The sequence below is a fragment of the Perca fluviatilis genome, chromosome 9, assembly GCF_010015445.1.
Source record: "Perca fluviatilis chromosome 9, GENO_Pfluv_1.0, whole genome shotgun sequence".
NCBI lineage: Eukaryota > Metazoa > Chordata > Actinopteri > Perciformes > Percidae > Perca > Perca fluviatilis.
Window position 1 is genome coordinate 37952695 of NC_053120.1, and position 27658 is coordinate 37980352.

Genomic DNA, 27658 nt, shown 5'->3' on the forward strand with positions numbered 1-27658 from the left:
GGTATACAAAAGAGCTTTTGTTAAAGCACGTCTAAAGCTTACTAATTAACACTTTTAACATGGCAGACAACCAGGAAGTTACTGCTCCTGGCCCAAAAAAATAGTTCAACACTTAACCTCCCATAAGATGGTGATTTAAAAAAAAAAAGTTTTTACACTTGAGTTTTTGTACAGATTTAAGAACGTGTTAATTTGTGAGCTTGTCATGTGCTTGTTAGTCTGGTTGACACCAGACCCACTCTCAGTTGTAACTGAGAGTGGGTCTGGGGAAGCTTCATTCACAGCCCATTTCCAAAGGGGTGTCACCAATGTACGCCCCTCAAATGCCTCTGGGCGCAATTGGATAGTCCTTCAACCAATCAGACCAACGATCCGGGTGACGTAGCAGCGACAGCAGCATTAACGGGTTGCTGCCATGTTGGTGGTCGTCATGTTGAAAGTAAACAAGAAGCTGCTTGCCGTTGCTGCGCTATCGTGTCAACGGTTGTGATTGGTGCCTCGATTTTTGCCGGAAGTTTGTCAGGATTTACCCAGTCTAACATAGCCTGGGAAAACCCTGACGAACTTCTGGGCAAATTTTAGATTTGCTATGCAAGTCATGCTGCGTTCATAGACGTCGGAAAAACATTTTTCCGAGTGAAAACGTCACCTTTCACGTCACTTCCTGTGGGAATCAGAGGTGGGAAACTGGGGCTGGATTTTGCTAACAGAGTTTCCCAGTTGGTGACGCGTTGTTGACAACTGACGTTTGATGGAAGCGTCTTTGGTTCACTGAACATATTTCAATGATAATAAACTGTTTATTGTGGACAAATGCCTCTGGCAAGAAACATGCACAGACATAACATGTTTTACATTATTCATAAATAGGCACATGTATGAAAAAACAACCCATTATCCGTGTCCTTTCCCGTTCACCTGTCCATGTGCTGTTTCTAGGCTCGTATAAGAAAACAGCAGCACATCTTTTGTTATTGTGGCCTCCATGTTTTCACACACCTGATGCTCTCGGCTACAGCCAACAGTTGGTGGCAGTCATGCAACGAGTCGTTATGCCAAACGCCAATATAACAGAAGAAGAAGAACCCGCATCCCGACCATGTGAACGCTGGCAGTCGGAAAAACAACGTAACCACGGAGGGCAGTCCCTGTTATTCTCAGGTGGCATGAACGCAGCATCAGTCTGGCGAAGAGCCCATCCAAGCTCATTTCTAATGTCCCCAAAATCAAGGCACCAATCACAACCGTTGAGGCGGGCTTTACGCGACGACGATAGCACAGCGACGGCCACCGAAGCGCAGCGTCACCCGGATCGTTGGTCTGATTGGTTGAAGGACTATCCAATGCGCCCAGAGGCATTTGGAAATGAACTGTCAATGAACCTTGCCCAGACCCGCTCTCTTACAACTGAGAAGGGTCTGGTGTTGTAGGTAGATCTTTAGAATTACAGACATTTCGGTGGTGAACGCATGCATCGCATGTGCATACACAAATGTGCCTTGCAAAAATATACTAACAATACATTTGAACTCATACATACAGTAGAATATTTAGCCTGGGTAAACAAAGGAACAGAAAAAATATTCACAGTTGACTTTTTTTTTTTAATCGCTATCTGCAAAGAAACAATACAAATGCTAATGCACAGCGGACAGGCAATAGTTACCATTACTTTGTGAAACAGACCAGATGGGTTGCACCCAATGACAAAACGTGTCAGCCTTACCATAACGTTGTTCTTTATACTACAAGTGTTGCTGGAGATTTTAACTTTTTAGAACTACGAACATACACACAGCCTCAAATGTTGGTCTTACGGAAAACATAGCAATATATATACCAACAGCTACTCTGAACATGCTTTACTATTAGCCTATTATTCACTTCAGGAACCTAAACATACAGAAATATAAAATAATAAAGAACAAACCCCCCTACTTTAAAAAAAAATAAGGCTTTCTGGAACCCTGCTTTGGACGGATCCAGGCCAGCTGTTGGAAGCCATCACTGGTCCACATGCTGAAATGACTTTATGGATTGATCGCCTCCTTCATGCCAACAGACCCATATGAGTGATGTTTTTGCTTTGTTATTGTTTCCTCTCGCTTAGATTGAAGAGGTGGAGGCTCTGTCCTCCATCTACGGGGAGGAATGGTGTGTCATAGATGAAGCATCCAGAATATTTTGCATCAAAATATCCGACGACTTAGAGGAGCCAAAACTGACAGCATGTTTGCAGGTAGAGAAAAAAAAAAAATCTTGGATATATTAAACACAAGTGTGTGAGCATTTCAGTTTGTTTGAAGGATTTATTTTCTTCTGCTTATTGAGCAGATCATTCTCCCGTATGATTATCCGAGCGCCGCCCCACCTATCTACCAAATCAAGTGAGTCTATTTGCCTTTCAAGTTTAATCTTGTGGAGATCTGTTGAACTGCTGGAACATTGCACTCAAAACCCCACTCGTCCTCTTACTCAATAACCCTCTGTTTGCTCTCGGCCTTTGTAGCGCAGCGTGGTTGCGAGGCCCTGAGAGGACCAGATTGGCAAACAGCCTGGAAGACCTCTATGTGTGAGTGCTTCTCATCATTTCTGACTTCACCAGGAGGCACTGCAGGGTCATATTAGCCACAACAAAAGCTTTTCATGATTGTTTTTCCAGTGCAATTCTTCTGTGGTCTCTCTCTCAGATAATCCAACCTCATTTCAATCAGGAGAGACTTCATTTAAAGGCGCCGACACACCGAGCCGATAATCGGCCGTTGGACAGTCTGGCGAGGTCGGTGACTCGAATCTGTTCGCTGTGCTCCGTGCCGTCGTCTGTCCGAGGGGCCGTTGTCCTTCATTTTGGCCGATTTGACATGTTGAATCGGCGGGGCGGGCACTGCCGGCAGTCGGACTCAAATGACCCATCTGATTGGTGGAGTGTTAACCCGGAAACGGGGAGCGGGATGAGCGTGACTAGAGTCTCTCAAAATCTGACGAAAATCTTTTAAACTGACCTTTGTTGATCTGAAATGAAGACAGATTCAGGAACTGCACGGCCTATTTCTCTCTTAAAATTTTTCAGAAATATTTTAGTGCAATATGAGATCGTATGCTGAACGAGCCGCCATGACAGTCCGGCTTTAAATTTCCGGAGAAACCAGACCCACGTGACGTGTTCGTCCAATCAGCTGCCGATTTTCATTTTTGGGCGACAATACAGATTAGCGCCGCCTGCTGTTATGGAGACGTATTACGTCTCGTCTCTTCGGTGTGTTCCGAGCAGTGTTGAGGAAGTTCCTTTTTAAAAAGTAGTGTTTACTCGTTACTTCTTAAAAAAGTAATCCGTTACTTTACTTAGTTACCCCCTATGGAAAGTAACTTTTTACTTGTTACTTTTAAAAGCAGGCGTCTCTGGCAGAGACTGAAGTTAATTATACAAAAACTATCTTTGACCATAAAGCCAATCTATGGTTTATCAGTAAAGTGTCTGAACTACACTGCAGAGCATGTTTTTCTCCCATCCCAGAATGCTGTGTGGACTAGCCAGACCCTGCTCTGCTGCGCTGTGGAGGAAGGGCTGGCAATGCAAGACTAGAACACAACAGATAAAAAGGCAAAAACAAAAATTGCAGCAAGCGGAAAATCAACAAGCAGCATCAGTAGGCAATAATCGATTATGGTCTGTCACTGCATCGATGCAGAATCGTCAAGGTCCGCATCGCAATTCTTATTCTTTATTCTTATTCTTTATTTTATAAAGGACAACACACATTAATTAACATTTCTGTAAATGTGCCAGTGTTAGCCAGCCGGCTGATTTTCAACTGTAGTCCTTTGGCCAGCTGATGTTAGACCAGAGCAACAGGAAACAGCAAGACATTAGTACAGGTTAAACTATACAGACAGAAGTCAACAAGACACCACACAGACAGCTAGAGCAACAAACAAGCTTTCTCAGTAAGACACGCAGAGCTACAGGAAGCAGCAAGACATTAGCACAGTTACACATCAACAGTATCCGCCAAGCAACACAGACCCGAGCCATCTTCTGGCACCGTTCAACCATATAAAGCAGTAATGAGCGGTAATAAAAAAATGAAATAGGCTACATCACTCATGAGGGAGGCGTTAATACAGCACAGGTTAATAAGATGGTAAAATAGTTTAAATACAAGTTAATCTATATAAATCTAGGATAAAGGAAGCCTGAAGATCTGGATGGATGTGATGTGAAGCGGGGCTTTTGATCGAGGAACCCTGGGCGCTGGGAATGATGAGAACTGGAGGTGAACGGGGTGGAGGAGGGTCGCATCGATTGTGCCTGAAATGACAGCTGACTAGCCTGGTTGACACCAGACCCTTCTCAGTTGTAACGGAGAGTGGGTCTGGGGAAGGTTCGTTGACAGTTCATTTCCAAAGGGGCGTCACCAACGGACGCCGCTCAAATGCTTCTGGGCGCAATTGGATAGTCCTTCAACCAATCAGACGAATGATCCAGGTGACGTAGCGGCGACAGCGGCATCAACGGGTTCGGTGCATGGATGTATTGAAGAGAACCGTCATGTTGAATGTAAACAAAAAGCTGCTCGCCGTCGCTGCGCTATCGTCATCGTGTAAAGCCCGCCTCAGCGGTTATGATTGGTGCCTCGATTTGGAAAAATTGGAAATGGGCTTGAATGGGCTCTTGGCCAGACTGACTTGCAGAGCAAATCTCAAATTTGCCGGAAGTTCGTCAGGGTTTTCCCAGGCTAACCGCTGACTGCAACAATTAGTAGAACAGATTTTAAAGTTTGAATGCAACAGTGCGATTGCAGAGATTGTGGCAAAATCTGGTTGGTTTAACTGAAAGAGTAAACGCCCACATTCAGCTGATGACAATGCAGCTGATTAGGTTGGGAGAGAGAGAGAGAGAGAGATGTGAAGCATGGTAGTCTGCCTGAATGGTCTTCCGCTGAGCTTCATTTGTATTTCTTTCAATTTCTACAGGGAGAATGTGGGGGAGAGCATCCTCTACCTGTGGGTGGAAAAAGTTCGGGAATTCCTCTTGGAGAAATCCCAGAGCTCAGAAACAGGTGAGGTGTGACAAATGAGATTCATTGCTTTAAGGGACACACTTTCTCAAGCAATTCGTAATGACTTGAACTTACTCTTGATCGAAATTCATCAGTTCAGTAGAGCTTACTTTAAACACAACAAGAGTAATTTGTTGTGCGTCCCCCTCAGTCACTGTTGCTACGCCTGTCAAACTTTCCGTTCCAGTATGGCGCACGCATTTGTACAGATTTTAGTACTTGAGGATCTTCAAATTTTACACAGGAGTGAACAAAACCAGGCTTCTCATTGGATGGTTTATGCTTGCTATAGAAAGATACTTTTGAGAAGTAACACAGAAGTTCGCTTTGCATTTTAAACAGCAAGCCTCACTTTTAAAAGAGAAATTGATTTTAGATTAGATTAGATGGACTTTATTGATCCCAGATTGTGAGATTTCAGTGCTACAGCAGCACAAATATAAGACACACAGCACACATACAAGAAATAATAAATAGGATAGAATACAAGAACAACTATTCAAAAATAAAGATAAAAAAATTAGGAGAAATACAAATCTTGGCAGTCCTGCCGTTCCTGGTTAAAGTAGCGGAACGGTAGCTCTGACTGGACAATATCTTCTCTTTTCAGGGGTCGGGGTTTAGCTTTCCAACAAGCTGGGGTACATGACAACATCCACACGTTACCAGCTTGGCTCTGATAAAGCCCACTGTTTCTCAGTATTTTTTTATCATATTTGATCATTTTATTATACACAAATAGTCGTATCAGAGGTTTCAAGTGAATCTACTTCCCTACCTGACACCTCGTCTAAATGTAGTAGTAGATTACTTCATTGATCCCGTGGGGCAGTTGGGTTTGCGTCGCAAGGCACTTCATGACAGGACATCAGACATACGATGCAAACAAATAGTCCCAAATCAGACATAACATGAAGAACATACATCACACACTACAATACACTATACACCCTTGGGTATGACCAGGCCAGCTCGGGCATCTAGCTTATTTTGACTGATTTAAGGCTTTTATGGCTTGTGGTACAAAATGTGGATCTGTTGTTGGTCAGAAGGGGTGGGCAGAAACGACGCCTAGATGGCAGTAGTTTAAAATGAGCTGCCAAGGGGGGGTGTGTAGTCACATACAATGTTATTGGCCTTTCTCACCAGTCTTCCTTTGTAAATGTGTTCAGTGCTCGGTAGTGTTATCCCAAGTAACTTGCTGGTAGTTGTAACTGTTTTCTGTCTTTTTCTGTGACTCAGTGGCATTTCCGACCCAGCAGTTAATACAGCAAGTTGAAACACTTTTGATAGAAGCAATATAAAACACAACATGTGGGTTCCAAGTTCTGCTAAGATGTTCCTCCATTACAACAACTATGTGGTCTCAAGCTGTGATAAGATGAGCACAAAAGCCTGTCGGGGCATTAAAAACCCCGTCTGTGGCTGGCTTTGAGTGACTGCATCAAATTAAGATTGGTATCTATGTAATGGCTTCTCTTACCTTGGCAGAATCTTTTGAAGTGTAAAAAGATGCCCAAGTTAAAGATTTTCTTCAAGTGTCACCGTGGAGGCTGGTCCGTCTCGATTATCCACAGCCGAGCCCAGCGGTATTCATTATCGAGGCAGACTCGGCCCTCTTTTGAGCAACAAGCCTAAAAATAATTAATTTGTCATAACCATTGTTGTGTGGTATAAATTGTACTATATATCTGCAATTCATGTGGAAATAAGCATAACTGGGAGCGGGATTGCCAGCTAATTCCCATTCAAACGACAGGGGGATTGGGGAGAGAGGCAGACTGAGAGGGGGGAGTGATGAGGCTAAAGATGCACAGTTCACAGAGAAGGAAATTGAAAGGGAGTTAACATAACAGAGGACATGAAAAGCAAGAGCAATAATGATGATAAAGTTTGGTTGAACGGGACCAGACGGAAAGCAAAGGATGGAAAACATCAGAGAGACCAACTGTTTGTTCATGTAAATATCAAGTCCCACTTACTTTCAATAGATTGTGTGTAAATGCATGTGTAGAATAAACACTATAGGCATTACTCCACTTAACACACAAGTTTGTTAGATATGTGACCAGTTCAGCATTTATCATGTTGTTTTTATTATGGTCATTAGATTTAGCTGGCTTTGACTTTCTTGAAAAAGCATACCTACTTCTTAGCCTGACGTCGTCAGTCTGATACTGCGGTGGCGGAATCTACACATCTCAATTCTCCAGCGGCAGCCATCTTTGTTGTAAACAAATTCAACCCAAGCACTCTTTGGTGACGTGGTTGATCACCTTACTGTTGATCATCTGTCCAACATCGTATAAAGCCCACCCTGACAATTTGATTGGTCCAAACTGCTCTGGTTCAAGCATAGTTGCTCCACAACGGATCAAGTCCAGACCGAACTTCCTGACCTCAAATGTTGTGGGCGGGGCTAAGTTCGGCTGGCATCCAGGCTACCTACTTCTCATAAAGAACATAAAAAATTATTTGCTTTATTTTTCTCAGTATCAAATCTCATTTAAAAAAAAAAAAAAAACAGCAACAATGAATTGATCCTGCTATAATATTATCCTGCTGGTAATAATTTACGGCAACTCCGATGAGTGTATCAATATTTATCAACTCTGATCTTCTCTCATCTGGACTGTTGTGTACGGACAGTAATATTCAGAGAGACCTAAGTCAGGAACTCAACCTGAAACAATAAAAGTGAGGGGGACATGTCCCCAACCCCAGTGGAAATGATCACGTTGTTTTCCCAAAAACTTTTGAAAACCTCAATGAGCGACACTGTTGCAGAGGATGACGTCTTCCTTCATTTCCATGAACACTGTATTTTATGGTGTTTTAAGCCCCCAACGTCGTCTTCCAGGCAGCGCTGCAATGGTTAGGGTTAGATGCCTTGAAGTCGACGGTCGCAGCGCTGCCTTGAAGTCGACGTTGGGGGGCTTAAAACACCATCGAGCGTAGTTTATTTGTATTGTATCCTACATACATTGTCCTTCTGTCTTAAATACCCTAAAGCAACAAATGTGTATTAATCCACGACTGAAAATAGTCCCAAACAAATTCAATGATCACAACTTTGCCCTGTTTTATTAAAAACCACACTGCCCAGCTGTTGTAGGAAATTATTTAGCCTTTTTTTTATCAAATAGTGAGCTTGGGGCTGAGTGCCACAGAAAGGCTGTGGATGTTTTGGTATTTTCCTGAGATTTGTTGACAGTAACAAAAATGTAGAATATCGCCAGCCTCATCCTTCTTTTTCTTTTATCTTGGAGCCTGACTGCTATTTCATAGAGCTGATATTATCAACTGATGAGATATTGGCCGCCCACCACCAATACATTGGTTTTGGTGTACATAGGGTAACTAATGTGAAGGGGAAATATTTTTTTAGAGAAAATTCCTTTACTGTACATACTGCAGGAAAATGCATGAGGTCCCTATTACACAGTTTGTCCAGAGTCCACTTTAGTTTTAGCACATTTGTTCATGATCGTATCAACCGATTAAACTGGTGCTAACACCTTTTGTTTCCATAGCAACAGAGCACTTCTTTCAGCTCACCTGTTGACCATTTGTAATCCTTTCTAACCATTATAATTATCTTTTTTGGTTCTAAAAGCCTAGTGTCAGTCATGCTCTAGTAATTGGTGTCATCCATTATGAATTGTCTGTCTTGGTATCATAGGTCATGAAACCATGTTAGTGTGAATGTTAAGGTCATGTCATGGTCATTTGGTAATAGATTGCTCATTAGCAGAGCCACAGGGAATCTGCGGGCGCAGAATTCCCCGAAGTTAAACAAATTAAAATGAAACTCAGAATGATAACACATCTCCACCCCAAAAATCAGCAAATTTTCATTCTGGATCATTGCTATTTTTATGACAAGCTGCCTAGTTTGTAGACAACTCAGTGAAGACCTTTTTACAGGTCCCGGGTTTGGGATTTAAAAAAAACAAACACGAGCTTTTGGTAAACAAGACCTGTTTCTTCCATGACCTGCTTCAGTGGAGCAGCCAGAGAAGGTGAACATGACGGCTGAGGAGGAAGTGGATGATCCTGAAGACATACCAGACTTCAAGACTCTCCAGCTGAACACAGAACATGCACATCTGTTCATGGATCATGCAAACGGTATACCGCTCAATAGAATATGATACACGTTGTTGCATGCATTCAGTGGTGGAATGTAACTACATATGTCATGGAAGGCTTGTATCATGTGCCAACTGTTTCTTGTTGTCATTACTTAGAATTCCTTTGGGGGAGACAGAAACTACGCACTATAGCTTTAAGTACATTTTCCTGATGATACTTACATACTTAAGTATCATTTTCAATGCGGGACTTTTACTTGTAACGGAGTATTTTTACAGTGTGGTATTAATACTTTTACTTAAAGTTCCCATATGGTGACAACTTATATCTGTACCATTTATATGTGTATATTAAACACTAATTTAATATATATGAACATAGAATCTCATAAAAACCCATTTTCACCACATGGGACCTTTTTTAAAGATCCCATGGCATGAAAATTTCACTTCATGAGGTTTTTTAACATAAATATCTGTTCCCCCAGCCTGCCTATGGTCCCCCAGTGGCTAGAAATGGCGATAGGTGTAAACCGAGCCCTGGGTATCATGCTCTGTCTTTGAGAAAATGAAAGCTCAGATGGGCCAATCTGGAATCTTCTCCTTATGAGGTCATAAGGAGCAAGGTTACCTCCCCTTTCTCTGCTTTGCCCGCCCAGAGAATTTGGCCCACCCATGAGAGAGAGAGAGAGAGAGACATCATGGCTTGCAAACAAGCAAAGTGGCAGTTGGTCAAGGCCACACCCCCACCCTCCACCTTGCCCCCATTCCCCCCTCTCTCTTCCTCAATAGCATTTAAAGCTACAGACACAGAAATGGCACATCCTAAGGAAAGCTCATTGTGGGACTGGCTCTAGTGGCTGTAATTCTGCACCAAGGCTGAATTTCGGGGAAGAGACTTCAGATACAGTATTAGGGGACCACTAAGGCCTATATAAAAGAGACTTCAGATACAGTATTAGGGGACCACTAAGGCCTATATAAAAGAGACTTCAGATACAGTATTAGGGGACCACTAAGGCCTATATAAAAGAGACTTCAGATACAGTATTAGGGGACCACTAAGGTCTATATAAAAGAGACTTCAGATACAGTATTAGGGGACCACTAAGGTCTATATAAAAGAGACTTCAGATACAGTATTAGGGGACCACTAAGGTCTATATAAAAGAGACTTCAGATACAGTAGGGGACCACTAAGGCCTATATAAAAGACACTTCAGATACAGTATTAGGGGACCACTAAGGTCTATATAAAAGAGACTTCAGATACAGTATAAGGGTCCACTAAGGTCTATATAAAAGAGACTTCAGATACAGTATTAGGGGACCACTAAGGTCTATATAAAAGAGACTTCAGATACAGTATTAGGGGACCACTAAGGTCTATATAAAAGAGACTTCAGATACAGTATTAGGGGACCACTAAGGTCTATATAAAAGAGACTTCAGATACAGTAGGGGACCACTAAGGCCTATATAAAAGAGACTTTCAGATACAGTATTAGGGGCCCACTAAGGCCTATACAAAAGAGACTTCAGATACAGTATTAGGGGACCACTAAGGCCTATATAAAAGCATCCAAAGAGCACCATGTCATGGGACCTTTAATTAAAGGATCTAAATACTTCTCCCACCACTGATTGTATTCAGTGGTCAGCATTAAGCATAGCTTATTATAAAAATAGATCTTTCTGAGGTATGATATGTGACGCTTTGTGCCGTAGATGAAGAGTTACCTCCCATAAACCATGGAAATGCCATCACAGACCGACGCAGTACCTTCCAGCCTCACCTAGCACCTGTGGTGACTCCCAGACAGGTACAAAACATGAATGACATGTTATTATCTTTTACATTACCACACAATACAGCAAACAGTGACATGAAAAAAAAAATCTATGAATATTTCAACTGAAAAGATAAACGATTTCTTTTTTTCTCAAACCGTGGAGACAAATGGCAAACGACAGCTCGTTTGGAGTTTCAGTAGAAATGACTTCACGAGGGTCTGGATGAGGAGAGGGATATAAATGTGCTCGTTTACGCAGCAATTTCCCGAAGTGAAACCTCATCTGGTTCGTTCCTGCTCTCTAAGCTCGTCTTAAGAGCTTCCACCTGCTGTGGAGCGCTGTTTAGACAAAAATGTTTACAGACGCAGCCGTCCTCCAGCGAATAGACTGAATGGACTGAGACCTGCACATAGGGCTGCTTGACTATGGAAAAATAAATCATAATCGCAATTACTTGGTCAATATTGAAATCAGGATTATTTAACACGACTACTCCTTCAGTTTTGGAAAGATTTATAATTATTGAACTTAAAAAAATCCACATCTTGAAGTGTGAAATTTCCCTTTCATTTTCCTATTCCCAAAATAAGAGTTTAGTTTCAAAAAGTAATGTGCAAAATAATTGTCTTTCCCGATTACATTGTTTTCGCGATCTATAGACTTTAAACGTAGCACTCACACGTTAAAAGACGCTGGGCACCATTTAGATAACGTTATAGCTGTAGCTTCGTAGCCTAAATGGCATACGTGAGAATACAAAGATATTGAACAACATTTTATTATTTGTGACGATCACGTAGCGACAGTAATCATAATTAGCAAGGAGCCATGTTTCACTTACTTCTCAAACAAGCAAGAACTTTCCTCCTCCGGCTCTGTTTGTTAACAACACACTTCCGTTGTCGCTTATGTATTTGTGTTATAGCTTTTGCGTTTGTGTTGTATATTTTGCGTTTGTGTTGTGGCTTTTGTATTTGCGTTGAATTGTCTCGGCCACCGTATAAAACAGTCAAAGAAATCCACATCTTGAAGTGTGAAATTTCCCTTTCACTTTACTATTCCCAGAATAAGAGTTTAGTTGCAGAAAGTCACGTGCAAAATAATTGTCTTTCTCGATTACATTGTTTTCGCAATCGTTTTTTCAATCAAATTTTTATTAATTGCACAGCATTTACTGTGCACATCGTCTTATAATAGTCTGGAAGTGTTTAGTTCAACCAAAGATATAATTGAGAAAAAGTCTTAAGAACTGCTTCACTGAGAGCAAATTGAAGACCTACTTAGTTTTGAGCCTTTTTTTTATCAAGTGTAACTTTTATTTAACTATATGAAGCCCCATAGAGTTAAATTTTGAAATAATTAAATAAGGCATTGTGGAATAAATAAACACACATAAATCAATGGCCTAAAATCAATGGATGAGCAAAACAAATTGTGAAATAATTTAAGGAATTATTAAAAAATAATTATGTGATTATTCTTGTTTCATTGGCTTTCATTTTCGTTTTCATCATATACATTTTTGTTTCTAAATTGGAAATAGCATTTTCCCCAACCTCAGTTCTGTTTCTAGGAAATGTGATTTTCCTTTCATAAACAATTGACTAATTTGTGCGTTAGTCATCAGCACCGTCAAATGGCATGTCGACGTCAGCAGCGACAGACACAGCATCCCTTTCAAACTGACTTGGTTTGAATCCCACTCCTCTCTCTTGACATACAGTTTATGTTAAAGTAGAGCGCAGGATACACTCCTCGTATCAGCTCTTTTCATTTCCAGTACAGAAGATGTAAAGGCATGTTAGGATTATGTCATGATGTTCATTGTTCCACCTGTCGTGTGTTGCAGGTTAAAATGGTCTTGGGGAAGCTGTATGAGAACAAGAAGATTGCTAGTGCCACTCATAATATTTATGCTTACAGGTCAGTAATGTCTATGTATATACAGTTTATACTTGCATTGCCAGACTTATCTCCGCTCTGCGGCGGAAGGTATGGCCAGTCCACACAACATCTGGATAGGAGAAAACCGTGCTTTGGTTAATTGGCATTTCTACCAATCACAATGGTCTTAAGCGGCGCTAAGCTCCAGACGCAGCGAGCGTGGCTCTTCAAAATGGTCTTGGGAAGAGCCTTGTTTTGGTGGAACATTTGCACCCCTCAAAAACGCCACATACAATATTCACACAATACAGTAACGGGAGCTATTTATATGAGCTTGATACATGGTCGTTTATACGTAATTTGCTCTTACCAGTGTATCGTCCCAAAACGTCCCAGTTAAGAGAGCAAATGCTGTAAACATTTTCTTTGTAAATCTTTACAATCATTCCCCGCACGAGCCGAGCAGGCCTGCCTTGTTGCACGATCCAAATTATCTTCAAAACTTGCCATTTTCAGCCTCTCACGTTGCTCAGAGGTTGCGGTTAATGTTGCTCGATCACACCGGAGTTTAAGAAAGCGGAAAGTGACGGATAACCAGCGGAACTTCTGGTCGCACCAGAACTAAATGAACCGTTGTCGATATAGACTAATGTATATATGACCTAACATCTGTCGTAGTTTCAAAGTAGGCAAATCATGGTAACACTCCCAAGTGTGTCTCATTAGTGGAGAACTTGAGCTGTGTGAAGATTCAATGCCTGTCCATCTTCTCTAAAGGGCACATCACTGCATTAAAAGGTCAAAAAAGCACCAGAGAAAATGAAGACTTTCTGGTAGTATTGTGTACTATGTGAATAGATGTGTGTGTGTGTGTGTGTGTGTGTGTTGTGTTGTCAGCATGGTCTAATAAGGGTCGATGTCGAGCTGCGCATGCACTGCCTGGGTGGTCATTACTGTTGACATTCATCCACTTAAAAAAAAAAAAATTTCATTTTCTGTCCAAAATGTCTCAATGCTCTCCCGTCTAATGCCAAGCTGTTGGGATTCTGTCTGTTGCAGGATTTACTGCGAGGACAAGCACAGCTTCCTGCAGGACTGCGAAGACGACGGCGAGACGGCCGCGGGGGGGAGATTGCTCCATTTACTGCAGGTTAATAACCATTCATTGAGAAAATACTGACCTGGACCCAACAGATCACTCTTTTGGCTGCATACTGAATTGCAGGTCGCATTTGTCAAAAACGAAAAAGAAAGGCACCAAAAGAACTGAGGAGTGAGTCAGTGCAGCACACGTGCAGTAAAGCTTTTGCTCAGAATCAATGGTACAAACACATTGTTAAATTTGCTGGCCGCATCTGACTTTCTTTTGGCTTCTGCGTGCTTGATTGCCGTCTGTTCTAAGCCACCTTATTCATTGTCACAGTCTGCACAATTTGTCATCTGCTGTGGCTTTTAAACTGCGACTGTTATGAGTAAGGAGCTTGCCACAGACTCTGACAGCTTCCATCTCTTGTTTTCTGTGGGAGGTCAGTACCTTCTCTATCGTAATCTTTTGAAGACATGTTCTAGTCTGGCTATCACCAGACCAAGCTCAATCTTTTAAGGTTGAACATTAGTCTGGGGAGTCTGCTCTGTATTTTCTACTGCACAATAGGGTTGGGCATCGAGAACCGATTCCTAATCGGAATCGTTTCAAAAATTACGATTCCATCGGAATCGTTTCTTTATTGGAATCGTTTGGAGGATTTGGTTTCAAATCTGATCATAGGTTCCAAATTAAGTTTTGGTTTCCGTAGCAGCCAGGCGCTTGTTGTGTTGCAGCCGTGCAGCACAGTAAGCGGAGCTCTAGTGTGGCTTTATTTTGCATTGTAAAAGCTGTAAAACTGCAACCCACCTATGAATCAAAATCAAACTTTCCTCTTATTTGTGAAATAAGCATCTAACCCATTTCAACTCCACCACTCAAAGAATCGGAATCGAGAATCGATAAGAACCGGAATCGAAAGGAAGAATCGGAATTGGAATCAGAATCGTTAAAATCCAAACGATGCCCATCCCTACTGCACAAGAGGCGTGATCAACGGGCATGGTTCAAATGACTCTGTACGCAATTGGATAGTCCTTCAACCAATCAGACCAACGATCCGGGTGACGTACTTTCATCAACGGGTTGGTGGCCACCATGTTGAATGTAAACAAGAAGCTGCTTGCCGTCGCTTCTCTGTCGTCATCGTGTTAAACCCGCCAATAGCGCGGCAGGTGGATAAGCCAGTTTGTGATTGGTCCCCGCAGATTTGTAACAGAAGCAGGATAGATAAATGTACAGGTGTCCAGCCTGAGCTGCAGGGAGAAATCAAATCACCAGCAGATCGGGCTGGATTTACCTGGATTTAATGTTCCTCATTAAAAACACAGTCTATGTATGTGATATTTAACTATATATTGTATGGAATAGATCAAAGGGGTCACACTCCTGTACAGAAAATACAGACATTGTATGTTCATGCAAATTTTTGTACATTTTACAATATAAAAGTGAAAGTTTTACAGATATTTGAAAATATTTACTGGCCTTAAGTTACTCATGTCAGGTGACGTGGAAACGGGCAGGTTACCGCACCATCAATCTTTGAGGATTACTATTACACCGCCAGAAAGGCTGCATGGCCTCGGTGTCAGTTCACATGGGAACATTTTGTGAAGGGAGACGTGGTCCAGGTAAAAATGGACTTTTTCCAATTCATATTTGAAGTTGTTTAGTTTGTATTAAGATGACAGAAAATGTGATTGAATAGAAATGAACAAGACTAAAGCTATGTCAACATACTCATTCTAAGTAGGTTTTGAGCGTTTAATATTTGCATACTGGCAAAGTGGCAGCTGTGAAAAATGAATTGTGGATGGGGGTGAAACGCTCCAGCGACATCTCAGAAAAAACAAAAAAAAAAAAACATTTTGCTTTAAGTTTAAAAGTGGATTTCTTTTTTAAAGTTGCGGTTTGTATTGCAAGTAGTCTCGCATTGCCAGACCTTCCTCCACAGCGCTGCGGAGGAAGGTCTGGCTAGTCCACACAGCATTCCGGGATGGGAGAAAAACGTGCTCTGGTTTATTGGCATTTCTTTAAACCAATCACAATCGTCTTGGGTGGTGCTAAGCACCAGACGGAGCCACGGTGCCTCTGCGAAATAGCCTCGCCATAGATAGTCTAGCTAGCTGTCTGGATTTACCCTGCAGAGATCTGAGGAGCCGTTGAGAATAAAATTCCAACACAAAGAAAGAGGAAGTTAATGGACATCCGGCCGAAAAGAGGGACATCTGGTGGAACCTCCAGCGGCACCAGAGCAATCCAGGAAGTGGAACGTCTTTGATATAGACTATATTGCAAGTATTGCATCACTTCCTGTTAGTATAAAATGGATTAGTTTGTTGATTTCTTGTATATTTTCAGCTAAAACATCCAAGGTCATGTAGGTTCGGTTAATTAGGTTAATTGTTGACTAAATTGCCCGTAGTTGTGAATGCGACCGGAATGGTTGTCTGTCTCGCCACTCGCCTAACGTCAGCAGGGAACGGCTCTAGCCCCCCTGCGACCCTGAATATAGATAAATAAATAAATAAATAAATAAATAAATATAATAAAATAAAAAGGAATCTACAGGTTATCTCATTCATTGCTTTTAGCCTTTTAGGTGTTGATTTAATTGTCCTACATCACCATCATGATCTGTAATGAAGTAAGAATCATGATTTGAACATTTGAACTTTCGTTTAGGTAAGTGTACTTCTTGAGAAAAATACACAGAGACTGACTCTTACATGGGCACATGACCTCACTAGTATAACCTCACTTTTACATAATGGGTGAATTTCCACTCTGTCCCTCTCCTTAGAAATAGCCCACAATAGTATTTTCACACGATTATTAATCTTTTCATTTCACACATCAAAGAAGCACTTTGTTGTTGGCTGTGCTGTCAGATGGCGCTATGACACACACACACCCCCCCCCACACTGAAATGTGCAATTGTCCACACACTTTGTGTCTCCTCATAATATGGAATGAAGGCCAGTGAAAGGTTTGTCACAAAACAAAAGTTTTCTGTATTCACAGCTCAGTGGAGCCTTCAGTACTTCTGTCATACTTATTAGCAGTAGGTGCTGAGTCATGTCAGAGCTTCTCCAGATGATGTCCGTGACTCATGTCAAAGTTCATACACATTTATGAGATGACGGCAACGAGTGTGACCCTGTTAGAGAGATAAATAAATTGTTGGTGAAACTGATCAGCTGCACATCATTTGGATGTATCAAGCTGTCTTTGACTAATATACAGTGTTTCCTTCCATACAGTCAGCCACTTAAAAAACAGTCTTGGCTCTAATTTGTTAATTTTGCCTTTTGGATAAATAAAAATTAAAAAAAGGCTACAATTGTATGTTAAAATATTGTGAATGCGTACTTTATTAAATTTCAATTTATTGTGACCAGGTTGAGCCTAAAACCAAGCACCGACCGGAGCAAACTTTCTAATTTTAAATCTAAACATTACTAAAACTTGTTTCTGAAAACATTTGAGGCAGAAATAAGCAATGCAGTCACAGAATCAAGATTCATATTTGATCAGCGCTGCCTAGTTTGACAGTTTGATTGGAGTTCACCAGCAGTCATTGACCCTGTATTAGAGACTCCTCGGCTCTCATTGGTTGTTTTCCTTATGCTGTTAGGCGCACCAGGAGGAGGCAGAGGAACGTGATATTTTTCACAGATTATCTGATCCATGTAGTACTGTTCTGATATAGTTTGAGCAAAAATGACAATAAAAATGTATTTTATGGAAGTTACCTACTGCAGCTTTAACCCATGTGCAGTATAGATCCACGATGTTACACTTCTGAAATGCCACCTGAAATTCCGCCGGATGTCACTCTTTTCGGCCGGATGTCCGTCGCCTTCCTCTTTCTTTGTGTTGTAATTTTAAACTCCGGTGGATTTGTGAGGACTATGGTTAACTGCTCCTCAGATCTCTGCAGGGTAAAGGCTGATTTATGCTTCTGCGTCGAATCAGTGGCGTACCCCCGCAGAACCCTCTTCGTCGCCGCGAACCCACCTCCGAGCCCTCTGCCAGAGCTCGATGTGCACCTCCAAAAATTAGTAACTTCGCGTCGAGGTGACGCAGACCGCAAGGACTGTGATTGGTCAACTGGTCCTGTGTGTTGATAGTCGGTGTTTCAGGAAGCCTACTGTGGGGAGTAGCAACATGCTAGTTCACTGACATCAGCTTTGTAAATAAACTCAGACATATTTTGGTTACAAAGTCTAAAATTATCCGTTTGTAAAGTGTCTATATGTCAGTAACGTTTTGAAATTAGCACTTCGCCAGCAAGCAGTACTTAGTGGGCAGTTGTGTTAAAGTTTGTTTGCTAACATAACATAAACTGGCTGGCAGACAGCTCACAAATAACCTCAGACTTATTTTCTGGTTACAGTAACTAGGTCAATGGATTTTACTGTGTCTATTTCTCCATACTTTTTACAAAATCTGAGCAAGAAAAGGCCGAACAAATAAGATTAATATTTTAGCATGACAGTCTATGGGGTTTGCCATTCTGAGTCCCGTTACGGTGTTGAGCGACACAGACACAGGCAACACCCCCTAGCGTTATGGCGGTGAAATGCACCGCGTTGCAAAGCAACCCCGACGCAGAACTCCGAAAGGGTCACAACGCCATAGGAGCGACGCCGTAGCTACGGCGTGGAGTTGACACAGAAGCATAAAACATCCTTAAACCCAGACAGCTAGCTAGACTATCTGTCCAATCTGAGTTTTCTGTTGTACGACTAAAACTACTTTTGAATGTACACACGTTCCACCAAAACAAGTTCCTTCCCAAGGCTATTTTGCAGAGGCACCGTGGCTCCGTCCGGTACTTAGCACCACCCAAGACGATTGTGATTGGTTTAAAGAAATGCCAATAAACCAGAGCACGTTTTTCTCCCATCCTGAAATGCAGTAACTAGCCAGACCCTCCTCCGCAGCGCTGTGGAGGAACGTCTGACAAATCGAGACTAACCCACGTGGACATGTACACAAGAGCTGATAAAAAGACGTAGTATCAGGCCACTTCCTGCAGCTGATTGACCTACTGTAGCTGGAGTGATGGTATCAGGTCCGCTGTCTTCCTGCTCATCCTTCTGAGCAACGCGCTGATTAATCTGCTACTTGTCACACTCTCAGCGTACTGGGCAATTTACATGAAGAGCTTTCTCCTTAATCTATTCTTCTCTAATCTTCCTCTCCACAAGCCTTTCTTCCCGTTTCCTCATTTAGATTTATGCTTTCTGCCTCTGAATGTGGAAGAAAAAAAGGATCCGATTAATAGCATTGGCAGCCAGATGTGCCTGAGACTTTTTGTGTGTGCTGTGCGGAGTAAATTTCTCTTTATGTTAAAGCCATAGTCTGACATATTGGGGGCTTATTTTCTATTTATCAGGAGTTGTGATGAGAAGATTAATGTCAATTTAATCTCTGTGTGTTCAGTAGAGCGATCCAGGACATGTTATAAGCTTAGCCCAAAGAAAGCTAGGTGAAAAAACGGCCAGTCTCTTTTAAAAGAAAAAAAACGGAATCCTTTCAACATTTAATTCATTGTTAATATAAAAAAATAATGATTAGAGCAGCTTTAATTATAGTTGTTACGCTCTTGTTTGGATGGTCTTTTTATGGCTCCCCCTTTAACAGGTCTTTTATTGCTTATGTGGATTCTAATTTTAAGTAGAGTTATTATTTTTATATATATATATATATATATATATATATATATATATATATATATATATATATATATATTGTGGGTATTTATATCTTGTGTAAACAGCTTTGGTTGATTACAATGGGAGTGCTGTAATCACTGTGATTTTATGGATGATAACTTGGAACGTTGAACCTTCCAGTCTTTGGGCTAAACATTTCCTGGAGCGAGCTAGACACACAGAGACACACACACACACACACACACAGAGACACACACACACAGACAGACACACACACACACACACACAGACACACACACACACACACACACACAGAGAAACAGACACTCACACAGACAGACAGACACACACACACACACACACACACACACACACACACACACACAGAGACAGACACACACACAGACAGACAGACACACACACACACACACACACACACACACAGACAGACACAGACACACAAAGACACAGACACGCACGCACAGAGACACAGACACACACAGAGACAGACACACATGCACAGAGACACAGACACACACAAAGACACACACACACACACACACAGAGACACACACACACACACAGAGACACATACACACACAGAGACAGACACACACAAAGACACCGACACACACACACGCACAGAGACACAGACACACACATACACACACACAGAGACAGACACACACACACACACACACACACACAGACACACAAAGACACAGACACGCACGCACAGAGACACAGACACACACACACACAGACAGACACACACGCACAGAGACACAGACACACACAAAGACACACACACACACAGACACAGACACACACACACACAGAGACACACACACACACAGAGACACACACACACACACACACACACACACAGAGACAGACACACACAAAGACACAGACACACACACACACGCACAGAGACACAGATATACACACACACACACACACATACACACACAAACACACAGACACACACAAAGACACAGACACACACACACACTTAATTTCTCATCTAACTCTGTGGAGGACAGCCAAATATGGAAAATATCCCCACGTTTTGGAGCGTCAGGCCATCGGCTTTAGAATGACAGCCGATGGCCTGAGCCAGATACACTTAATGAAGATTCCACCGTATCACATCTGGTGCCCAAAAACTGGATGCTTGAAAGTGGTTGCCAGGGAAGGGTGTTGTGTAACAATTTATTTTGTTCTTCTCTTGGCAGCTCCAGCTTGCTCAAAATCACACTCATTTCACATTTAATACGCGTTTGTCTCTCACCACAGATTCTGGACGTGCGTAATGTCATGGTGGTCGTGTCTCGGTGGTATGGAGGTATTTTGTTGGGTCCTGACCGTTTCAAACACATCAACAACTGTGCTCGCAACATCCTGGTAGAGCAAGGATATACTGCTGCCATGGTGAGACACTCTCTGGGCCTCTTACATATCGCTCTGTCATCTTCCACTGACACATCATCAGTCAATTTCTGGCATCGCTGTCAGTTTTCTGATGCTGGGAAACAATATCTTGTAGTTTAATTGACCTTTACCCTGATATTCATATCCATCTGAAAACAGATTGTGGTTGCCTTTTTGACAACCAAAGCAGAGTCTGAAGGGCAAAAGAGAAGACACTGTCAGACAGTATATACACTGATCAAAATTATAAACGCAACACTTTTGTTTTTGCCCCCATTTTTCGTTAGCTGAACTCAAAGATCTGACTTTTTCTATGTACACAAAAGGCCTATTTATCTCAAATATTGTTCACAAATCTGTCTAAATCTGTGTTAGTGAGCACTTCACAGGTGTGGCATATCAAGGGTCTCTCTCTCTCTCTCTCTCTCTCTCTCTCTCTCTCTCTCTCTCTCTCTCTGCAGTTTGTCGTCGTAACCGACTTGGGAGTGGGTAAATGATACTGACTGGTTTTGGGACTTTTGATTTATTATAATACTGTGGAGTGTCTGTTCGGCTTGTTGTGTGTCTCCCCAGTAACTCTCCAGTAGCTGTCACATTAGGGATATGGGTGCATTTGAAGTGTCTGGTTGCCACATGTTCTAGAGATCAAACAGTCTCTCCTCTCTTTCACCAGCCTAAAGTTAGAGCCAGTCTGCATTGAAGTCTTCTTTGTGTTCTGCTAAATTATTCCAATAAAAACGTGATTGACCTTTGAGCTGCTGCCACAGAGAGGTTAAAGGTACTGCAAACCTACTGAAGTATCCTACTTCAAAACCCCATCACCTTACTGTCAAAGAATCCACACTTGATTTCACTTCCATCCTGACAGCAAAGGCTCAGTTCTCCTGTGGATGTCAAGCCTGGACTTTGTGACAACTAATTATAGTCCACTGCCTGGGTGGAGGGACTTAAAACCTCTGCAGAATAGCTTGTTTCCAGTTCATGAAGTGCTTTAAAAATGACCAATAACAGTTTAAAATTTATTCTAAAACAAATGGCTTGGTTTTAGTTGTCTAAAGCTTTTGGATTGACAGGTCAAAAAGCAGTGCAATCATTGAGACCTGAAAAATACCTCCAGTAGATGTGATAATTGAAAGCATGGAGTTCCATGCTTCAGGGCTGGTTTAAAATGGTAAAGACTAGAGAGTAATGTTATGTTTAAAGTTAAGTAGGTTAAGCTGGGATCAAATGTTATTAGGGCTGCCCTCCTAGAAGTTTGAATATTCGAATCATCAGTTATTGACCCCTCAGTCAACTGAGATTCTTGAAGTCGAGCAGTCAGGTTGTTTTTGTTGTTGCTGTCAGTCAGTGTACGGCTACCTCTGGCATTTTGGCCCCCCAGAAGTAACTGCAGAGTGAGCGCTCCTCGCTCCATGCTAACATTTGCTAATTAGTACTAAGCACAGAAATACAGCTGAGGCGGAAGGGAATGTCATTAGTTTTGCAGGTATTTGAACATAAACCAAAAGTTAATAAATTAAATTTTTGGCCTGGAAGATGGATAAAAAGTCAGAGAATCACCAAAGTTTTTATGATTTATCCTTAGGGAGACATCATTGTCTTAAGCAAATTGATTGCCATCTATTCCACAGTTTGAGACATTTCACAAATGTCCTTGAGGAAAAGTCAGGAGATCTCCAAAGTCATAAGGAGTCATCCTCTGGGGACTGTGAACAAACTTTCATGGCAATGCTTGTTTTTTCCAAGTTGTTTGGGAGGGAGGGGGCATTTTCTATGCTTTTATTGGACCGTTTACAGTAGAGAGACGACGGACAATAAAGGGAGAGAGAGGGGAAGGGACATGCAACAAAAGTCCTCGGCAAGACACGAAGGGGGGACGTTGGGATTAATATTCACAGATTTTAATCCTAAAATTGTTGAGATTTGACTCCCTAGACTAACACTGCTAGCTCGGCAAACAAAAATGACAAGAGATATCACAACAGTGAATAAAGTTGCCAAAACTCTTGGCAAGAGCAAGCATGGACAGGAATTGTAATATAACATGTAGTGTATGTATATACTTGTATAAACTTTAATAAAGGTCTTTTTAAAAGAAAGAAAACAAAATGGGACCTAGAATTGACCCTTGAGGTACACCAATTTAATCTGTGATGACATGTTTTTTTAAAGATTATTTTTTGGGGCATTTTAGGCCTTTAATTGATGGGACAGCTGAAGACAGGAAAGGGGAGAGAGAGGGGAATGACATGCACCAAAGGGCCACAGGTCGGAGTCGAACCCGGGCCCGCTGCGTCGAGGAGTAAACCTCTACATATGAATCGTGTCATACTCAGTATGACACGATGTGCCCTGCTATGACATGAACTTCCACGATGACCTTCGAAGTCACTGTTCCATTATCTTTAATGTGACTATTATTGCCACTGTTCATCACACCCCCAACCGGCCCCGTCAGACACCGCCTACCAAGAGTCTGGGTCTGCCGAGGTTTCTTCCTAAAAGGGAGTTTTTCCTTGCCACTGTCGCAATAGCCACTACTAATGCTTGCTCTTGAGTGAATTACTGTAATTGTTTGGGTTTTGGAATTTATAGAGTGTGGTCTAGACCTACTCTATCTGTAAAGTGTCTCGAGATAACTCTTGTTATGATTTGATACTATAAATAAAATTGAATTGAATTATGGGGGCCCGCTCTACCAACTGAGCTATCTGGGCGCCCCTGTGAAGACATGTTGATGGAAGTCCAGAAATTCAGTTCCCACAGACAGTGCATCATCCTGCCATTTGTATTGTTGAGGTAAAATCTAAATTGGAAACAGGACAGTAATTCTGGGGAAGAGAGAGTAAGAACAATGTTGATTGAATACAAAATTAGATTTAGGATTTAGGAGGAAGATAGATTTAAGAAAACAAGAGCTGAACCACTAGTTTTACACCTCAGGACCTAACAAGATGAATGGTTGCTGGCAGTTATTTTGCAGCATGCGAGTCGCTTCTTAAAAATAGTAACAAGGCCACTTCCTGTTTGCTACAATGGAGGGGAAACTCCAACCCTAAAAGCCAGGAACATTTTTTAATGGTAATTGGGACAACAACTGTTTGTGCGTGACTGGTTTACAGCCCTAATGCAAACACCATATGCGATATGAAGGGGCAGCATGCATAATAAAACGTCCCACATTATCACTCTGCTGTATGAAACCAAATTATCATGTATGCAGACAGGCTGTTAAAGGGATAGGTTTACAAGTTGGCAGCATGAATTGTCACCTCAGTAATTAGTAAAGGATGTTGTATAAGAGTACTTAAGAATGCAGTGTTTGGTTTGAAGCAATTATTTGAATACATTAAAATTGTAGGGTGCATGCCAATCATTACATTGTTATTTGCACATTTCAATAACGCAGATAAACGCAGCAGGGGTTAAGTGTTTGTCATAAATGGAGTCATGAGCTTTAAAACAGCACTCAAATATTAAACATGAAAAAAAGCTTTGGCACCATTAAGTGGAGATGCTTATGTAAGATAATTATTAGTCTGTTAATTCCCTAGCCCATTCCTCTTGTTTCACAGGATGAGGCCACCAAATCTGGAGCGAAGACCAAAAGGCCAAAAAGCAAGAAGACAAAATGAATTTCAGAAGAAGGATAAAAGACTTCTTCAAACACATTTTTACCGTCTTGTGAAAAGGTTGGTTTTAGCCAACTCACGTCTTAATAGAGACAAAGAGGGATAACTTGCAATTAGAAATAATGTATTCAAAATCACGACGGTATTAAAATGTATTTTAGCCTTTTGAATAGTTCAAAATTGTTGTTTCAGCTAATCGCTTTAACTCTGGACTTTATATTGACTAAGAAGCCTTGAAATGAAATGTTTACAGTACATTAAAATAATCAAACCATGAAATTTGTATATCCATCAGTCGCACACTAGGATTGTCGATCCATTGTATTAGAAAACCACATAATCATTACACACTTAAATGAATGGTTTTGTTCACTATTTTCAACAGCAATGCTCCAGTATGTCTTGATTATAATGTGTGAATACTTTCCCTCTAAGTGCTAATTCAGCTTTCAGCCGAATCGGCATGTGAATGAAATTCATACACAATCCCTTCAGCGCTTCCAAGAAATATGATCAGACATCACTGCTTAACAAAATGAAGTTCATGAACTCTACACTCTAATGGCCCTGACATAAGCCCCCAGGAAGAGCGCCATGTCTTAAAGCCACCATTGGCTTAGCGGATAAGGGTGTTACTGCACCCCATGGCCTAAAAAGACTTTTCACATAGACTTTGCATGGCGAAAGAAACTTATATATTTCAGCGGATAATTTTTTTGGGGGTACATCAATTTACCAGCCCAAAAAACTTAAAGGGTCCTTGTTTAAAACGTCACGTTTTTAAAATTTTTAACATAGCCGAACTAATAGCCGAATCCAGAGTTATTAAACTATACATTATGAACGCGCATAATGGACGCGAGCAGACTGTACTGCGCATGCTCATATGACTGTTCTCCCGGGGTCCTGTAGCTGTAATAATGGATAATACTAACGCTAATGGTTGTAATTCACCATGTGTTCTATTAATACATCCATGGTATGTAAGCTGTAAAGCCTGTAACGTGGATGAGAGATGAAGCCATGGATATTATTAAGAGAAGCTCTGTTCACGAAACTGCAGGCTAACCTTAGTAGCTAGCACTAGCTAGTAGCTAGCTAGTAGCATGACATAATTACATCTCCTTGGTTGTCTAAATACATCCATCGTTTATTTAGCTAAGCATGTAAACGATCAGGAACAACGAAAACACAGTTTAACGTTAGTGAATATTTTATACAATGAAAACGGCGAGTTTATGAGTTCGCCACTTGTAAGAGACACAAGAGAGAAGCTCATGAACGAGCGTGTTGCTACGACAACACAAACAAACTGTTGCTAGTGCGCATGTCCATCGTGACGTCAAGGGCCAGTCAACATGGAAGATCTGAACTCCATGATTGCTTTATGCGCTTTTGAGCACTCTCATTGGAATGTACAGGGCTTCCCGCCGAACACCGTATCCAGTTCTCTTCATACATCCGTGCCCTGACACACCAACCCGATAATCGGCCTTCGGACAGTCTGGCGAGGTCAGTGGCTCTAGTCTGTTCGTTGTGTTCCGTGCCGACGTCCGTCCGACCGGACTCAATGACCAATCTGATTGGTGGAGTGCTAGCCCTTGACTAGCGAATCAGTGCACTTATGTTAGCGTGACGAACAGCCTCTCAAAATCTGACGAAAGTCTTTCAAACTGACCTCTGTCGATCTTTTATCTTCGTAAAATAAGAGATCGCATTCCGAACGAGCCACCGTTATGCTCTGTTGTAAAATCCGGGAGCAGCCAGACATAAGCCTCACATAATTCACATATCCGTTTTCTCCAATGCATTTGACATCCACTTGAAGCCTACTAAATATTCAACTTTTCGCGGGGGGATTTTGACTCACCTTTCCATTTCGGTTTTCCTCAACCCTGGTAAAACACGGTCTGCATATTAACCACTCTAGGGTTGGCTTTAGGCAGCAGAGGACTGTTTTCTAAAAATAACCAAGGCTCATCAGCACAGTTGGCAGTTTGGTTGTCGCCAGCACAATCCGATTGTGATGTTAAAAAAGTAGTTCTTTTATCTTTGTTCAGTTATCTTGAAGGAATAAAACTGATACCTGGATCCCATGACGACATTTCATTTGAATGAGAACACAAGTAACATACAACAGGCTGAACATTTCCTCCGTGTCTGTGTACAAAGCTGCCTGCTCATTTCAGCTATTGAGGAAAATGACAGCTAATTCACTTAACAGGGTTGTTTCAACCCGACGAGCTGTCATCACATCACGCTGAACCCATTATCTTAACCACTAATTATAATTTTCAGAGACTTGTGAAGAACTCATGGAGCTACATTCGTACTTGAAGGGCTGAGGAGAATAATTAGCGTTCGTAAGCAATTTCAAATTTCATCCACACAGGAGAATATGGGAGAGCTTACTGTAGGCGTAGCCTGGTTCAAGTAAATCAAAAAATGTCTTTTGAAGCATACAAGTATGAATCCCTAAAGTGGTAATTATAATATTAATAAAACATTGATACTTTTAATATAGTCTCTTTTTACAATGTCACATTTTGTTTCCTAATAACATCATACTCACTTTTCACGACCCTCCCCTTTCAGCCAATCACATGTAGGCTACGAGAAGCGTCTAGAAAGCTCAACTGCTTCAATATTTAGCCAGTTAGCTCCTGTTAATTTGAGTAAAACAATGCCGAAGTAATTCTGAATCAACCAGCTACAACTGCTGCTGTGAATAAACAGTACACAGAACCTAAAATACAAGCAGCTCTCCTTTTATTTAGCTTAACAAGGCTGCACATGCAGCCACTGGGTAACTGGTTAGCCAGTGTTAACAGCAGCAGCTAACTGTGTGAGTTAATTCTTTAGTGTTTTTGAAGATATTCATTTTTTAGAGAAAGACAATACTCTGTCAAGATAAAAAACAAACTGTCAAAAAAATACTGTCTCTGTTACTCGGTTGCTCTAGCTAATAGTCTCTAGCTAGCTAGCTAG

The 27658-nt window shown here is 41.5% G+C and overlaps 1 protein-coding gene across 3 annotated transcripts in view; it reads left to right on the forward strand.

The window, feature by feature from the left end:
- impact (impact RWD domain protein) overlaps positions 1-27658 on the forward strand; it is a 39119-nt gene that overhangs the window by 1537 nt on the left and 9924 nt on the right. For 2 of the 3 annotated variants that reach the window (XM_039811590.1, XM_039811589.1), the window contains 9 exons: positions 2111-2239; positions 2335-2387; positions 2510-2572; positions 4975-5060; positions 9066-9191; positions 10883-10977; positions 12798-12871; positions 13892-13982; positions 20904-21038. In XM_039811590.1, coding sequence (XP_039667524.1) covers positions 2111-2239; positions 2335-2387; positions 2510-2572; positions 4975-5060; positions 9066-9191; positions 10883-10977; positions 12798-12871; positions 13892-13982; positions 20904-21038 — 852 coding nt within the window. The remainder of the gene's footprint in view (positions 1-2110; positions 2240-2334; positions 2388-2509; positions 2573-4974; positions 5061-9065; positions 9192-10882; positions 10978-12797; positions 12872-13891; positions 13983-20903; positions 21039-27658) is intronic. The other variant, XM_039811591.1, reaches the window with a different exon arrangement.